General features: G+C 45.5%; 1 protein-coding gene across 1 annotated transcript; it reads right to left on the bottom strand.

Moving 5' to 3' along the window:
- Window positions 1-11956: 11956 nt before the first annotated feature.
- On the bottom strand, window positions 11957-17928 carry LOC119176727 (uncharacterized). The gene is made up of 4 exons (XM_037428087.2): window positions 13705-17928; window positions 12737-12880; window positions 12451-12579; window positions 11957-11976 (listed from the first exon to the last, which is right to left on the bottom strand). Exons 1-3 carry the CDS (start codon window positions 13889-13891, stop codon window positions 12563-12565), a joined length of 348 nt encoding a protein of 115 aa, XP_037283984.1. The 5' UTR covers window positions 13892-17928; the 3' UTR covers window positions 11957-11976; window positions 12451-12562.
- Window positions 17929-18901: the final 973 nt, after the last annotated feature.

Here is an 18901-nt window from a genome sequence, read left to right as displayed (position 1 = left end):
ATATTTTACCCCCACAGTAAGGTGTGGAAGCTGTATAGGCTAGCAATTAAATCTACATCGTGCTCAGCAGCAGAACGCCAAAGCTATATGACAGTTGCAAAGACTATGTATGCTGCAAATCTTGAAGCTTCTTAAGCAGTAAGGCTGCAATGAGTCTTTGATAGAGCATGTGATCACTTAAAGTAGAAACTCTTTGCAACATATGTAAAGTCTTCATTTAATTTAAGAGAGAGCTCTCAGTGAGGGCTTTGATGTCATCTAAAAATTGCACTTAGAAATGATTTCAAGCCTCTAGAGCATCACTCTAAGATAATCTGTCTTCGTGTATAACTTTTCAAAGTTCATGCATGTCTGCTAAAGTTTTTCAAAGGCTCTCAAAAAACAAATAAATGAAGAGTGCAGCCACATATTCATGAGAATCTGAGCCAACTATAAGGTTCACAGTGAAAAACCAGAAATAGGCTTAAAAATTGTGCTTGCAAATGGTTCAAATATGTGGCAGGTGCATGTACTCCATGCACACGCCACATACTACTACACCATGGCTGAAGTAACAGCGCATTTCACTAGACACTGCTGAGCACTCGAGCAGTTCAACTAATCACGTGAAAAAGAGGTTTAAAGCTTTATAAGTAATAACATGGCTCCACTACACCACCGCACTAATTTTAACTCATATTAAACCTTAGTTGCTGTTTTACGTGAACTTCGTAGAGTGGCTGAAGTGCTCAGAGCATTTCATTGTGCCATGAGTCGGTGTACCTCCATTTTGCATCAACAAAATGGAGGTACATGGAGAAAGAGGTGTTTGATTATGTGATACATCTCCCTTGACCCCAGCAACGTCACAAAATAAAGTTTCGGCTCTCTCTCTACTGCACTTAAGGTAAGTAACTTTCCTAGCTCTCCTGCTTGATTAATGATGGTCAGCAGTGGTTTACCCTTTATTGCCAATGCAAAAGGTGTTCACTGTTATGCAGCAGAGTTGTGCTTGAACCACAAACTGCAAGGGACCTTATGAATATCATCTGATGCAAAAGGCAATACCAGGTACGTTTATTACACAACTTGTCAAACCAATCAGTCTTAGGGTTCACCACTTGAGCAGCATACTCAACGGAATACATGAGCAACAAATGAATCCCCCACTTTTCAGGTAATGCTTGCCATGAACCATGCAATGCAAGATTGATAAAGCACCAGCCTAAGAATATTGGTGATGTAGGCCTGTATTTTTCTGCGACCAAAATACTAAAAAAAAGCCGGAATTCCACAGTTCAACTGATAATTGATGCAGTAGACTAGCATACTTTGCTAAGGAAGGTGTCAGTCAGGAGAAAATTCGGCAGATCCCACATACCTTGGGAATCGATGTTATATATGAAGCATGCGCACGCAAGTTGAGTATGTTGTAATTTTTTTATTGAGTGAAACGTTACAAAGTTGAACTAAAGATATGTACAAATGCACGTACAGACATACGTTAAACAGCCGTATATGTTTTATATCACCAGTTGTTTACAGTTGCGTAACCATGCCAACAGCAACATGGATATTTGCAATACCAGAAGCAGTAAGCTGATATAAAGCGCCGCTGCTCACGAGGATCGTAGCCTTAGACACTCTACATAAACTTAAGCGGATGACACCTGACTACAAGTGATGTTAACCCGACATGACGGCTGTATTGCAGGAGTACGTAAGTAATGTTTATGAAATTGGAAAGCCAGCACCGCAACCACAATTGGCGTTTCACGAACATTAAGGTATGTTTGAAAAGTAGTTCCGAGACCTGGCGTGACCTTTCGACCCACAACAACAGATGCCGGGCATGCGACCCACTGCACTACGTTCACACACTTTGTAGTCTTTAAAAAAATGCCCTTTATATCTACCACTGTCCTCTCACAGCGTTCTTGTTAAAGTGCAGTAATGCATCATGACCGTGACATCTGCAGTTAGTTCCTTTAACACATCATTTTTATACGTCCGTGCCATTCAACGCATTTCCAATAGAAGTGCAATTTTGTCAACACCTTAACACATCCCCAGGTGCCGACCATAGCCCACGCATTGGCGTGGCTCACGGCATCCATTTATACCAAAAATAGCTCTGCGACGCCTGCCGGATTCGCCTTGCTGTAACTCCACATTCTTCACTCATGCTCGTTCTGCGAAAAATCGCAACCGGCCAAAAGGAAGACACGACGCGCATTGCGTTTCCCTTTGGTTGGGCAGTGGTGTTCAATAATACCAACATGCCGCGAATAGGCGACATTGGTCCCAGTTCGGCATCCAATCAATCACACTCTTCTGTCTGTCACACCACTTTCTCTGGTTCAGCTCTCACTATTAACTACTACGGCTACTACAAGCTTCTATGACCACAATGGTTTGTTCAATCATTAATGATGGCTGTTATAATTGTGATGGAGATGTATGACTAAACCTCAATTTGGATGCATACCCGTTAAGCAGTTCTATAGCTGTCCAGACAGATAAGAAATGCTAGGGAAGGAAAAGTAGAGAGGTTAACCAGGCCAAGACAACCGGTTTGCTACCCTACTTGTTGGAACGGGATGGGGGACACTGAAAGAGGAAAGAGGAAGAAAGATAGCATTTCACACAGCACAAACATCAATAGAAATTGTGCAAGCACTCTTATATCAATATACAGTAAACAATAAACTACTTCTGTAAGAACACATTTTATTACTTTGATGTTTTACCGATTCCTACGACTAAGGGATCAAGCATGTTTTTTTTACACATTTTCAGAGCTGTACGTTACAGTTGAAACGATGCTCCTCAATAGAAAGCTCCGCTGCCACCTAAGATAATACATTGAAGATTGTATTGAAGGAATAAACACCAATATTCACTGCATATGGCAACACAGAAATCATCTAAGTAGGTGTACTTCTAGTACTTTATTCTTAAAACAGTGCTATTTCGAAGTATCATTGGTGGAGTGACAACTTGGTCGAGTGCAGTTATTGTGGAGTACAGTTATTGGAGAAGTGCAGTTTATTATTCAATCAAAATACAAAGGTTCATGGTTAGCAGCATGCAGGAGAGGGCCCCAAAGTCGAGCAAGTGGAGTGAGACTCGTGGTCAACGATTACATATGAATAATAAACTATACAGCATGTCAAAATTACACAACACAAAGATAAGTGAATTGTGAAGTTACTAAAAAACAAGACAAAACACCTTCAATGCTATCCGAGTGCATAAGAATTAGTTATAGATGTAAATATGCACATCACAGAATATAAAGCTAAATTACAAACATTTTGAAGTTAGGTACACAATTTTACCAAAAAAAATTATTGTTGACCATCTAGTCATACAATATGAAATTTTTACGTTCATGTTTGAATGTATGCACTGATGATGATCATTTTAGTGTGTAGGATAAGTTATTTGATAATTTGTTCCCCACAAAGCAGGATGTCATTTAGCCATTGTTGGTGTTACATTTAGGTAAAAAAAAAGTTGTGATTATGGGCAAACCTAGTGCTATTGAACTTTGAGAGCAATCTGGGCTAAATTATTTGCACACCTGCTGTTTGTTCAGTTGTTTGAATAACATTATGATTAAGTGAAAATTTAACAAGCCAGACCCAGTAAGAATGAAGTTACCCTGAAGGAGTGAGATAGTATTAGAATAAAAATAACTTTCGGTTATAATGCAAATAGCCCGATTCTGGATGTGCTTAGTGGATGAAAGAGGAGCGTTGTATTTCTCCCCCCCAAAAACCCCAGGCCTTCACGAAAGGCGCAGCACAAAAGCATGAAGAATGGCGTTTCACAGCCTTTTGTAAACACTATTAAAAACTAAAAGCACACATGCAAGGTACCTACTACGCCATAAATATCCATAATTTCTGCATAGTGAGCCCACATTCAGTATGCTATTTTTCGGAGAAGCACAGTATCCGCTAAACACTTGTACCGAATTTTGTGTTGCATTCAGTGGTCGACGACGATGAAGACTTACGTCTGAAGCGGGTATGTGCCACAGTTAATAAGTGATGAACAAGTTTTTGCAATGTGTTGGAGCATTCGACGACCTAACTGTTATGCAATTCGCATTTGTGTGACGCCTGGTTGTTTCTTTGCTGTTATAAAACGCTTTATTACTCATTACAATGTGATTCCTTTGCCGACATCAAGCCTGCCCAAGGCAAGTTTGCAAATGAGTCTCAAGCACCGGCGCGACTCAGCGGTAGAATACTTGGCTGGCACGCAGTGGACCCTGGTTCAAATCTCACTATGTCACCACATGTCTTTGGTGTTTAGTGGTTAGGGACACCGGCGGTGGCAGACAACTATGGCGCTGTGCATGACCCATGTTGTGATCCCATAACAGCTTTCGCTGTAAAAGTAATGCCATAGATGATGTGACTTCACATGAAGGCAAAGTATAAAAACAAAACAATAAGGCATCAAACGAGAAAAAAGGATAACACTTAAAGAGTGCTCTTATACCGAAGGCTTGTTTTTTTTTAACGAAAACAATGTGGTTACTAAACTTCACATAATGGTCTAATTATATGCCAAGAAAACACACACAGTCAGATACAAGAATGAATTTTTTTCTGTCACTGTTATAACTGTCTATCACAAGTACAACAATTATTGCTGGGGTTATTATGATTATTATTTTGAAGCAATTCATGCTGTAGGTACAAAGTGTAGATAGCACTCTGTTTGCACATTACCTGTCTAACTATGCAGTATTTTTTTTTTGTTTTAAGAGCGAAGATCCTTTGGCCTGCACCCTGCCGTCACCATCGAAGCTGCAAATCACGCACAAAGTATGGAGAAAGCAAGCAAGAAAAGACGTGAAACCCATTGTAAGCAGCTAGTTCTTGCATGTCTCAGCTCGCTGCAGCATGTGTGTCGCCTCTGCAATGAGCTTCGGCAAAGCGCAATTGAGAGCAACGGTGCGCTGCTGTACCGAACTCTGCGGGACACAGCAACTGAAGCAAAATAGAACAGCAGCGCCATAAGTTCATGCGTCAGCAGTGTGTGCTGGCTCGCAAGCAGAGCTGCGAAACCGTACTGGTTCTAAAAACGTTGCCCCATCCTACCATTCTCATGAAAGCCATCAATAAGATCAGGCGCATACCGTAAAATGCTGAGCAAGTGCACTCCCCCTCCCCCCTATGGTGATGAAAATTTAATCACATTTCGAGGGGGGCACTTACTTGGTCTAAGACCGAAATTCAAGATGGCGGTGGGAGTGCCGCAAAAACAAAAAAATGCACATCCATGTTTTTAATGAAATACTTTACTTACATTACAACGAAATTTCATAAAGAATTTTGTTGGATATACATTCAGTGTACTAATTCTTGTAGTTCTTTTTACATAAGCAATGTCCATCATGAAAAAAAAAAGTGGCCGCATAGCAGAAAGAGAGGAGGGGGCACTTGCTCGGAGGGGGGCACTTGCTTGGCACTTTACGGTAGTCGTTTGAGTACCCTTCCTAAGGAGCTTCGCTCATCGGTTTTATTTGTACATGGAACTGCTAATTTTATAACATGAAGTCGTATGCATGCGACGGTCTTGATTTGAGCTGCCTTTCACTGTCGCCTCTTGTATATAAGGACTGTAGTTCAGTCAAGCCATATATGACAGCTTTTTCTGCAGCTATCCCGTTGTCACAGAACGAGCGCTCAAAAAGAGCGCACCGCCAATGCCTCGCGATGAAACGCCGGAGTGACGCCGCGAGGTCAACGATAAAAAAAAAAAAGGAAAACAAACATCCAGACTCCCCGGGCGCGACTCCCTCCCTCGGAAGCGTAGATTCGCCGACGAATCTCCTCACCCCACAACGGCGGCCGAGCAAGCACTCGAACTTTCTAGATGGAAAGGGGTGTGGTTGAAGCCGGGTTGAGTCATCTGTCGCGGCCAGCATTCGAACCGTCTCGCCCTCTCCCCAACCTTCGCTGCGTATCGCGCCGACGAAATGACGAGAACCTTCTGGAATCTCACGCGGAGGGTATTTAATCGAGCAGCCGAGGTGAGAGATCAGGAGAAGACGGAAGTTAGCGCCAGAGTGCGTAGGGATTCCGCCGCGTGGTCGGCGAAGGCTTTGTCTGTAGGGATAAAGCAGGAGAAGAAGAGAATTTCCACCTGAGGGGCGAAGGCTCGAGCTACAGGCAAGATCGTGTGTCTACCGCTATCGAGCGAAGACGCGTGGCAACAGCCGCGTGTGTGAAGCCAACGTGTTTCCGGCGAAGAAGTTTGAAGCTTGGAGAGTGGCCAATTGAAGACGTGAGGTTTCCTGGAAGAGAAACTTCGAGGGCAGCGGAACGACAACAACGCTGGACTTTGAGTGAGTGATTCTCGGAAGAGTATCATCCAGACTTTTGTTCCAAGAACTTTGGACTGAATAGGTTTCCTATCTCTTAAGTCTTTAAGTGTCTTGGTTGTTCAATGCATGCGACTGCATTGTAGTGCGTATTGTTGTCTGTGTCCGTTGTTTCGAGTGTGGCTGATTGTACTGTTTAGTACAATGTTTGTTTTGGTGATATATTGTACTCAACTATTGTGGAGAGTGCATACTTGTGTGTTGTTTTGATCTGCAATTATTGAGAATATAATTTCGTTTGTTTATCAACTCTCGGCTCTGACTTGTTCCTTGGGCCACAGCCGGTGTCCGCTGGCGCGCCAAATAGAACCACTTCTAAATTGTCCACGCTTTCGTGGTGCGGTTCGGGGGGCCGATACCTCGGCCCTTGGAATTAGACCGGCGATCGCCTCCCGAATTAACGGGACCTGTGTGACAATTAATCTGGCGTCCGCGACAGGACCTTTTGGTGCACAGTGTGTCCAAAGTAGTGAGAAAGAGTCTCGAGTTGTTGATAGTGCTATCGGAACGATTTTGTGTGTTGTTCAGTGTTCTCGTTAACGAGTGCAGGGGAGTGTTCCGATAGACTGATTTAGGCAGATATTTAGGTGGATGTCAAACTTTCCTTTGCAGTATCAATATGTATACCTAAAGCGTTTCACTGAGGGGGTAGTTCCCATAGTTGCCCTAAAAAAAAAAGGCCAGTTTGTTTGCCCAGCCTCTACATCAACCGGTCACAGCTGTTGCAGCAGTCTTGATGAAATTGCTCTGCTGTGTAGGTAACCATACTTCACATTTTCACAGTAAACTTTTTGTGCACATTACGCATTCCCTCACATTTGGTTTATTTACAGTCTATGGATATTACAAGCATGCTATGAATACATCTTGAAATGACCACCCGAAAAAATGTACTAACATGCTTTCACATACAACAGATACTATATTAAAATGTCAAAAGGAAAGTATAAAAGCAAGCACATCCGTAGCAAGTACAGAAAGAATGCAACTTTACAAACAGTTTTATACACATAGATTGAAAGCAGAAGCCTAAAAACATACTTTCATACACTCTCTGAATTGAGAGTATCACCAACACAAAAAATTACGGCTGCATTTATACACATACACAGTCGTTGCCAATGTCACAATTGCATGGCTATAATGAAGTCTAGTATAAAACATACCATATTAATCTTAAAAGCTCTAAACATTCTAAAAATTATTCACAAAGATGTCCGAACACTGTGTTTAGGCCAAAGTTATGAATAGTAAAATAAATTGAGTTTTGCAACAATTACAATTTTTTTAAAAAGAATGAAAAAAAAAAAAAAATCACCGAGTGGTCCATCTCTACCGTTTCCCCCGATCCTTTCCTAGCAGTCAAAGCTCCAGTCAATGGCAGAGTGACAGCACACTATAGGCGTCTTCTTTTCGGAAGAGGCTTCAGAGACGAGCATCCTTTTGTCGGTGAGCCCCGAATGTGAAGGCCAGAACTCTGTGGCACAGATTCAGCCAGCTTACGGAAGGTGGCTTGCAATAAGCCCCTAGCCTCGACCAGTGTTTGAACGTCATGGCAGCAGTAAAGGAGGGAACTGCACTTTTCCAATTCCTTGGTTATACTTTTGTGTAGCTCCGACACTGAGGGGGCTGCTGTCCCAGGAAGCATAGCAATCCCAGGCTGTAAAGGCACTTCACAAAAGCTGGTCTCATTGACAAAGGGAATGTCTGACTCTGATGCTGCTGTACCAAGATCCTGTGAAGACACTTCAGAAGGGCTGGGCTGATTGACAAGGGGAATCTCGGAACTTGTTTCGGATTCTGGACAGCTTCCAAGAGTAATTTGCGATCGATTGAGGTAACTCTGCGGAAGAGAGGAAAAGCCCCACCTGTCGCTGTACTTAAAAACAACGCAAAAGTGCTTGCATGGGTACTTGTGCTTCCTGAAATGAGGGCAGGTACACGATGGCTTGGTGAAGTCGACAGTGTACAGATCATCATCACTTCTTTCAGAATGAACCGTAAACACACCTTCAACGGGGAGCTCTTCCATGTCTGTGGGGGTGTATTCCTCTGCGTTAACGAGCCGTCTCAGCATATGCTTAACGAACCCATGAGGCCGGTTGTGCAGGTATGCAGGAACATTTTCACTGTATTGTCTGTATGCTGATGACTGCCTCCTTGCTGCCTCATGGAATTTCGCTTCTTTGTCGGGAAGGTAGCCATGAACGACAGTCATGATCAGGGATGTTAACGACCGTTTCCCGCTGGAACTTTTCACGTACTGTGCCTTCAACATGCGGTTTTGGGCCTCAATGCCGTTATTTGTGGTCAACACAACGTGAAACTCCAGCCTGTAAGACATGACCCACAGCTCTTTTACTGACAGCCACACTTCTTCAAAATAACTGCGGAATCTTTCGTTTTTCCAATACTCAGAGTCAACAAGGACTTCAACCGCCTTGTCAAAGTCATGCTGATTTGAAGCACTGGCTACGTGTTTCATGAGTCTCAGGGCCTCATCTGGATCGGATATGTTGTTTTCCTTTCTGCGCAGCCACCTCTGCCATGTCTGTAGTCTATGGAAGTCACAGATGGAGATTTGACTTTCTGGAAACGCTTGATGGCACTTGCTATAATCCACCATCCAGTATTGTGGGGACCAGTTGTCACACCATTGCTTGAAAACGTCTAAAGCCTCAGCGATACAGTGGGCCGTCTCGAACTGTATGATAGATAAACACACCAGCTGGTGTGTATCCTGATGGTGTTTTCACGACAATTAAGAAAAGTGGTAGGGCATAGTCACTCGTCTTGTGCGTTGCATCCAGGCAAACTACTGAGCCTCCGTACTTTTTAAGCATGCTCCTCATGAATTTTGTTTGGAAGCAAAACAGCAGCGTGTCTTCACACTCGCTGGCAACGCCCTCTTCCACGTTGTCCGAGTCGCTGCTACCCACGAAGCTGTGTGCTGCATACGGCCGATAGACAACGGAGGATTCGGGTTGCTCACCCCTGATCTTTTCAATTAGGATTCTAGCATTCTCTTGATCAACTGTGCTGAAGCGGTCTTTCTTAACCCATTGACTTCTGCGGCCGGCGATCCACCGGCCGCTACGGCCGAGGCCAAAAGTTCTTTGACCGGCGAAACGCCGGCCACTTAGAAAATTATTGTTTTTCATGATCTTTCATAGATGGCAGCACATTGGTTGGTGTTTGCCTTTTGTTTGATGTTTTCTCCGCTAGATGGACATACTTGTCCACTGTTGGAGTTATTTTTGTGCGCGTTTGGAGCTGTTTTGTGTGCGAAGTGAGCGAGGCGAAAGCGTGGTTTGACAGAAGACGAAATTCTGCAACTTGTGTTTGATAGCGACGCCGAAAGTGACATTTGTGATGATGAAGATGTTTCATTAGACGATGGAGAGGATCAAAGTGATGAAAGTACTAGTGATGAGGAGGAGGAGGAGAACGTGTGTGCAGCAGAAGATCCGCTGGATACTTTGCCGCCTTCTCCAAAGGCGCGAAAGATGGAAGAATGGCAATGGGAAGAAGATGACAGTGTGGAAAATACTGTCAAGCACTCCTTCCGCGGCCAGCCTGAGATCAAGAGATCCATCGAGCTTCAAGTAGGTGGAAGTCCCACTGCTCTTGGAATGTTCAATGCGCTTCTTGGAGTGGCGATTTGGAGCATCATCGCGTTGCACACAAACGCCTTCGCACGCGAAAGGCAGCTTTTGCATCCCGACTCCTCATGGCATGAAACAACCGCCGACGAAATGAAAGCCTACTTCGCCTTGTGTGTGCTGATGAGCCAAGTAAAGAAGGGTAGCATTCAGTCCTATTGGTCGACGAGGTCTGTTACCAGCACACCATTTTTTACCACTGTTATGTCAAGACATCTTTTTGGGCGCTGTCGCGGTACCTGCATTTCTGCAACAACAGCCTTCCCCAAAGTGAAGACCGGCTCTGGAAGATACGGCCTGTCCTCGATATCATACTCAAGTCCATTGGCGCAGCGTATAATCCCGAAGCAAGTGTTGTGGTGGGTGAAAGTCTGATGAAGTTCCGCGGTCGCCTGTCCTGCGTACGATTCAACCCCTCGAAACGAGCAAGATTTGGAGTGAAATTCTACAAACTCTGTGAGTCATCTAGTGGCTACTGCCTCAATTTTTCAATTTATACTGGAAAAAGTGAGAAGACGCCAGCAACAGATGGGCTATTGTGCAGTGAGTCCGTTGTTCTTGACCTCGTTGGAAAACGCCTTCCTGACAGCCACACAATATTTATGGACAACTGGTACTCTTCGCCTACACTTTTTCGTCACCTCAAAGATGCGGGTTCGAATGCAGTTGGTACAGTTCGTCTACACCGCAAGAATATGCCAAAAGGCTTCAACCAGCTCAAGTTGAAAAAAGGTGAATGCGAAGTTCTCTTTGCGAGAGGGATCATGGCTCTAACATGGCAAGATAAAAAGCAGGTCACTATGCTGTCAACCGTGCACAGTGGAGCAAATGTGAATGATTCCGGCAAGAAGGGTCGCGGGAACGGCCTGCCAGTTTTGAAACCACAAGTTGTATTAGACTACAACCGAGGAATGGGAGGAGTTGATCGCGAGGACCAACAACTTGCTTCTTTTCCCATTATGAGAAGATACGCAAAAGGCTACAAGAAAATTTTCTTTTACATTATGGACATTGCTGTCTATAACAGCTATGTTTTATTTGGAAAAGCTACCGGCAAGCGGCTCCACTACACCGATTGGAAGGTCAATCTCGCCGAGGCCATTTTCGAAGAGGTCACTCTGCCCCTTTACCGCGGCCGAAGAAACCCACCTATCGCGGCTACACCAATGTGCCTGCAAGCTTCCGAGTGGGCTCATTTTCCTCGTCAGATCCTTCCGAACAAAGTAAAAAAAAATCCATCCAGGCTTTGCTTAGTTTGCAATTCACATGGCAAAAAGTCCGAGAGCTGGTGGGAGTGCGAAAAATGCAAAGTTGCGCTTCACATGCCTGTGTGTTTTAAAGAATTTCACACACGCAAATCATACTGACCGAGTTGCTGCAGTAAAGCATTGCAAACAGAATAAAGCAAGAATTGTGGTTCTATAACGTTTCTTGCGGACTTTACTGCGATTTTTATACACCGCCCCATGCCGCCCGCTGGCGCGAAACTTTTGCCGCGGAGTGGTAGGCAGGACCGGGCGCGCAGTGCGCGGAAGCCAATGGGTTAAGCACAGCTTGGATCTGGTTGCTAATGTCACGATGTGTTGGGAAAAAGGCCCTGCAGCTGCTATGAGGCTTCTCCTTGTTCGCAAAAAGTACGTCGTGCACATAATAGTGAAGGCACTTTTTCACATCTTATACAGAAGTAATGCCTTCTTTTGCCAACATCTGAATTCGGTCAGCAACGCTCTTGTCCATGTTTTGGCTGAAAGCTTCCATGTCCTCGAAACCATGGTTTTGACGGGAACTGCAGTCGGCAATCCTAACATATACCCGCGTCTCTTTGACCACAGTCTGCTGCTCTGCGTCAAGTGCCTCCTGCAGCTCCTTGGCCTTGTCGGCTTTCAGACGACCCTCTCTTGTCTGGCCGCATGGCTGGGGCACATCCACCTAGAAAGCAGGCACTGTTAAGTACACAGATCATATTTTATGGTTTCAAACAGTGCGACAAGATGAGGGCGAAGTCAAGATGAGACATAAGACAGCGCTGAACTAATAGCTGGAAGTATATTTCCACTATTGCCAGTATGTATACATGTGGGAAATAGCAAAATAAGAGTGCAAAGCAAAAAACACATACAGTCTTGGCTTAGATGCCGAGACTGTATGCGTTGTGCTCATTTTATTTTTCACACTCTGTTTATCTTGCTATTTCCCACGTGTATACATACTGGCAATGGTGGAAATATAGAGCGCTGTCTTCTGTCTCATCTTGACTTTGCCCTCATCTTGTTGCACTGCTTGAAACCATAATGATCTTCAACCAACTGTGTTGTGTCGGATTGCACAATCATAAATGACATGATAAAGGTCTCCAGAAATTAATCTGGAATTATTTTTTACTTGTCATTGCACACTACATACCTGGAAATCTGGGTACAACTCAATCCACTTCAGATTCATTGTTGCTGCGCACCCCTTCTTCTTTGTGCCTTGGAGGTTCACCCGCTTCTTCTCGTACACCTCCTTCTGCCAGTCAGTGGTACTTGAACTCTGTAAATGAAGTTAACAATATTTATTTCTCGTGTAAACTTGTAGTAACTTAAAGTAAATCTTCTTTACACTGCCTACACACAATCTTTGAACTGGAAGACTGCTGGATATGTGCATGAGATTGAAACCTTTGGAAGTGCATCACCATGTAACATACCTGTTCTTTTTTTTTTCTCCCGAGTTTTCTTGTAGTACTCCGTTCCAAATATGCACACTTTGACGGTTTCCTTGACAACTCGGAACGGCACATTGTCCAGAGAGATTCGAGATCCACAGTGGATCATGGAGAAGACGACATTGGCTGAAAATAAACAATAAAGATGATTTAATCAAGGCACCTAGTTTTATGCATGGCAGAGGGCAATATCAAATCTTGTTTTAGTTTTTGTGTAATGGCAGCAAAAAAACTTTAAGATGCACTGCCTCTGGCAAGAAATTCTGGCTTTCGTCAACCAGAATAATAAATATAATTATCATTATTAATATTAATAATTACCCAGACTTTTTATGCGGTTTTTAAGTTACAACTTACAAGCAGCACCAACACGTTACAGTTTGGTTGGGCCTTGGGATTTTAATATAATTGGGCAAAAAATCTCGACCCCGACCCTTCAGCTTCTCATATACAGCGTTCAACATCAGGCCCGCCTTGCTCTAGGCGTCTAATTCACACTTCCTGGAGGACCACGCATGGCACGCACGGCCGTGTCACAATTAGCTTGCTAGCGCGATGCTAATCATGACTAAAACCGAAAAAATACAGTTCAGTTACAACTGAATAATTTGGGGCGCTAAGCAACGGGGACCAAAGAAACATGCAGACACAGACAAGGCGCCAATTACAGCTCCAATAACGTTTATAGAATCTCTGAAGATCGGGTCATGTCCCGGTAATCCGAACAATACTTCACTTACACCGAAATGAATAGGTTCAAGGGGGACTGTGAACCGGTAACGAAAACAATCGGTACCTAACCCTAACTTCAAAAAGGTGAAAACCAATAACCGCAACTGAGAAGAAGCCTGTCCTGCCGTGTCCCTAGCTGGTTTAAATTACTACTGCGTGTTTCAATGCTAGATCTACGCGCAGATCAATACATTAAGAAGCAATCGAGACATCCTCACATTTAGACGACTTGCTCAGGTCTCTTGATGTCCGCACAGCATACCTCTCGTTGACGGCAGCCAGGGACCTCTCAAAAAGCTTTAGCTCTTCGTCTGACTTCAGGTAGCCATGAGAGTATCCGTCGTCATGACGTAATCCTTGGAGGTACTTTTCGATCACCTTCTGTCGGTGAGGAGGCTCTCTCATCGTTGCGTTCTGATTTTCCGGCCACTTAACAAGACAGTGCACGCTGCTCGCTCACGTGGAGTGCACGCCACCACAGCGACCGCGTCGACCGCGCCGTCAAACGGAGAGAGAGAGAGACAGAGAGAAAAAAAAAAAAAAATGGTGGCTACGTCATCGCGGCGAGGCCCCGCCCTGCACGGATTTGTTGTGAGAACAGTCGCACCCGAGGATTTCGTTCAGTGTCTGTTGTAGCTCCTCAATTTTCCGCGTTGATTTTTCATTCTGCTTTCTGGCCTTGGCCAACTCTTGTCTAAGCTCCCTATTCTCTTTCTCCATGTTCTCCATCCTCGCTGCCAGGCCGGGGTCGGCGGCTGCCCACGGGCGGCCGGAGAGAGGGTGCCCCTGTGTGGAGTCCGCCTTTGTTCCCGTGAGTATGTCATGCCAGGTGATTTTGTGCGGCCCTTTCTGTTTTCCGCCAGGTGTGGCCCCTCCTATGTCTTGTTGGGGGTGATGTCGGTTCTCGCTGCGGCTTCTGCTCCGACTCCGACTTCTGCTCGTACTACGACTTTTGCTCCTTCTTTTTACCGGCGAGGGGGATCCGGATCTGGTTGACGAACCCATGACCTGTTGGGAGCGGGTTCTGGATCTCGAGCGACTAGGGCGGCCTCCTTCCACCGCACCAACATTGCTATCCGATGGTGACGGGGTTCGCTCTTGAAAGTCTCTGAACCTGGCCTTCCACCTTCTCTGCTTCGCTATGTGCGGCACCTTGTATTTGGCCTTGCACATCCGGTCAGCCGTGGGGTGCGCCTCACCACATGTTCGGCACTGGGACGTACACTCGTGTCCATTGGTGGGGTTCTTTAATCCACAAATTGGGCACAGTTTGATATCTGGTCTTGGGTACACGTCAGGTCTGTGGCCGAACCTGCCACATTCCTTGCAGAAGTCTATCTGTTTCCGGTACAGAGATACTCTTATCATAACGCTGTTGAAGTAAACCCACGAAGGAACTCGGTTTCCTTCATAGAGCAGTATCACGTTTTTCGTACTACCGAGCCTCTTCGCATACGTTAGAGAGGGGTTTCTTGTGTTCACCAGTGATTGATTTGTGGGGTTTAACGTCCCAAAACCACCATTTCATTATGAGAGACGCCGTAGTGGAGGGCTCCGGAAATTTTGACCACCTGGGGTTCTTTAACGTGCACCCAAATCTGAGTACACGGGCCTACAACATTTCCGCCTCCATCGGAAATGCAGCCGCCGCAGCCGGGAATCGAACCCGCGACCTGCGGGTCAGCAGCCGAGTACCTTAGCCACTAGACCACCCCGGCGGGGCTGTGTTCACCAGTGCTTCCACGAGATGATCTTGATTATATTTAAGAGGTACATTGCGTATGATTCCTTTTGTCATATTCGCAGGCGCCGAAACATATGCGTTCGTTTCGTACCTCTTTCCGTTGATAGTCAAAACCTTCATCTTGGCGATTTTCGTCGCTGTGCTTTCCTCCGGTGTGCTTATCACCAAAATGTTTTGCGTGGGGTTGGGGCAGATCGTGATCATCTCGTCGTCGCTCATTCCTGCTCCGTTGCGTATCACCTCATCAAGACTCGCACCGCACGTGCTCCTTATATTCAGCCCGTCCCTCGGTCGAACAATTACCTTGATATCGTCCCTGGGTAGTCTGGGCATCTTGCTTGCTCGTAGAACCTTGCTGACAATGCTTCGGCAGCCTTGGCGCATCGGGTTTGGTGAACACGCGTCTTCTTGTTTCACCACCTTGTTTTGGCTCGCGCGTCCTCTTTTTTTTCGTGTAACTTCAATCCAGCCATCTGCAACGCTGTCAGCGTCTTCGTATTCACCCGTGGAAACGCTTCTTGCTTGTTCAGTTCTGTGGTCCGGGGCTTCCCCTGTCCCTGCCTCGTCTACATCCATCTCGGCTGTTCTTTCAGTCTTCGAGTTAGACGTGGTATGCGCCAGGTTCGACCACCGTTAGGCCTAGATGCTCACTCGAATAGTTCTTGCAGTTTACGAGCCTTAATGCTCGTAAAGCTCACGCTCACCCAAAAAGCTGGTATCCGTGGGTTCGCGATGACTTGATCTGTCCGATGGTGTGCCAGTTTCAAGGGCAGAGTTTTAAAAACCCCCGGAAACATTCACAAATCGACGGAGCCGATGTGACATGCGTTTGCTCCCACTGGCGACCGTAGCGACTCCCCCGCCTGATATGTCTTGGTTCGCAATACTCCTGCCCTGGCCTCAAACAGTAGAGAACTACCCCGAGTATTATCATAGATCCTTTTCTTTGCAATTTCCTGCTTAAACATTCGATAGATCTGTATATAGTGCAGACTTCTTAATCATGCCAATTCTCCACATGTCAGTCTCCGTTTCCTTCACCTTCTTCTTACCTGATAGTTCTTTTTGGTTTGGCCCCCTGCTGTTTTCTAAGTATTTAGCCGTCAATTTTCTGGTTCGCTTCCTCCATTTTGTATCGACATTCTTCATGTACAAGTAGCTGAAAACCTTCCTAGCCCAACGCTCCTCCCCCATTTCTCTCAATCGCTTCTCAAGTTTTATCTTGCTGCTAGGTTCCCTGCCCTCAAATGATGTCCATCCCATGTCACCTTGTACTCCCTGATTTGGTGTATTCCCGCGAGCTCTTAAAGCAAGCCTACCTATTTCACGTTGCTTAATTTCTAATCTTGCTTGAACTTCTGACCTCATGCACAAGACCGCATTGCCGAACGTCAGCCCAGGAACCATGACCCCTTTCCATATTCCTCTCACAACCTCATACCTATTGTAATTCCACAGTGCCCTGTTTCTCATCACCGCTGCATTCCTGCTACCTTTAGTCGCCACGTATATTTCATGTTCCCTTAGGTACTCGGCCCATCGCTTATCCATACGCCCAGATATTTGTATTTATCTGTTATCTGTAGCGTGACCTCCTGTATTCTAAGCTCACTACCTTCATTATCATTAAAAATCATGACTGCTGCTTTTTCCTTACTGAATCTGAAATCTAACCTATCTCCCTCATTATCGCAGATGTCCATCAATCTTTGCAAAGCTTCCTTGTTGTCGGCCATCAGCACTGTATCACCTACGTACATCAATGCTGGTAGTGCCCGTTCAACGAGTTTTCCTTGTTTGACGAAAGAGAGGTTGAAGGCAAGTCCACTTCTTTCTAATTCGGCCTCTAATCCTTGTAGGTACATCATGAATAATAAGGGTGACAGAGGACACCCCTGCCCAAGCCCCCGTTTTACCTTTGCAGGCTTGGATACCCGTTTTTCCCACTTTATAACTGCCTTGTTACCTTTATAGATATCCTTTAAAAGATTAGTTACTCCATCTTTCACACCTAGTGTGCCCTCGTCGGGACGAAGTATTAATATCAAAATGATCAAATACTACATTTTTGCGTACCGCTACACATAAAAAACAACTTGTTCTAGCAAGTAGTTTTTCTTAAACATGTGTTGCGTCATCAATTTTTTGTAATAGTTTTTGCTCCAGCTGACTCGAGGTCAGCAGCAGCCTATTGACATCATTAGGGAGTTTTAGTGCTGGGTACCCAAGCGGCTTGCGTACCCAGGACGTTGGGGTGGCGGTATTGCGCATGCGCGAAACCCCAAACAGATGCGTCGCAAGATTGCTGGGGCCATGCGCTTGCGCGGCCATAAACAACGCTGCCACCACTCGCCTCCTAGCGGAGATAAGCTGCCTTGGTGCACATGCTGGCGCATCATGTTACCCGTGACGTCACCCACCTTCACGATGAGCAAAGCCGAGGCTGGCCAGAGCCACCACTTTGACTTTTAAGTTTTGCACACAAGTATTATAGTGGCTAGCCACTATACAAATATCGTGGCACAAAGGCGCAAAATCTCGGACAGCATGGATCGGCCGCCTTGTAAGGTTCACCTTCGCAGGAACTCACTGTATTCGCACTGCGGATACTTTAGCTGTCGAGTTAAAATAAGCCAAAGTGCGAGCACCAATAGCCATTACATTGTTTCAGTCAGATTACCAAAGCTAGAATGGCCTGGGATATAGAAACTAAAAATATGCCAGCCCCCCCCCCCCCCCCCGAATAGGTGGCACCATCTAGTGCGGCCATAGCGAACCATACAATCACAACATTGTTATTGCAGAAACATTGTGCATTGTACGTCTGGTGCAAAAACCGCACCGCGGCGTTATCACAAATGAGTAAGCTTTTTATTCATTTTCACCTAAAAAACATTACGCGAAAGCCAACATGTTCATGACTGTGGTTGCACGAAGTGTCACAAGATGTCGACACTCTCGTTACTGTAATCTTGTATCTAACTTTTTGTGTATACCAGGATACTGTACACGATAAAAAAAGTGTCCTAATCACTGTGTATATTTAATTCAACATTTCAAATTATAAATATAATTAAATAATACTTACGCGACAAGACGCTATGGCGCTGCGAGCGCGTGTGACCTTCGTGCGGCTTGCGTTTGCGTGCGCGAGACAGACGTGCAATTTTCTCTGCGATTCGGCGTGCGGTGCGACAATGCGACTGCCGGAGTGGTGATGTTTAGTGACATTTCGTGATGTATCATCGCGTCGCACCGCCGCATAGCCGGTGCGGCGAGCATCAAACCAGCCAAATATTTTCGTCGCAGCATCGCCTCGCTGCATGGCAGCAGCCAATTACAACGCGAGCAGACGAGTGACGTCATGCCGCTAGTGGCGCCATCTCCCTGTAGCCGCTCCCATCACCCATGATTTAGGCTAGTTGAAGCGATTCTATGGAGTGGTGCAAGCGTTGCCTTGCTGGCATCGCCGACTGTGGCGGCGTGACAAACATCTAGTACATTTCCCTGGTGACGTGATATCATTCCGGATTGAATAAAGGGATGTTTGAAGTGTGCCAGTTCTGCACGACAACGCCAGTTTTGAAACCGTTAGCGAGACCGGAGATTGTGAGCAGCGATACAAGTTCATTCCGCAGGTAAACACGGCTACCAGCGTTTCTGCGCTGGCT

This window comes from Rhipicephalus microplus, chromosome X (genome assembly GCF_043290135.1).
Source record: "Rhipicephalus microplus isolate Deutch F79 chromosome X, USDA_Rmic, whole genome shotgun sequence".
Classification (NCBI taxonomy): domain Eukaryota; kingdom Metazoa; phylum Arthropoda; class Arachnida; order Ixodida; family Ixodidae; genus Rhipicephalus; species Rhipicephalus microplus.
The sequence above is the reverse complement of the archived record's forward strand: the minus strand, read 5'-3'. Positions and strand labels throughout refer to the sequence as shown.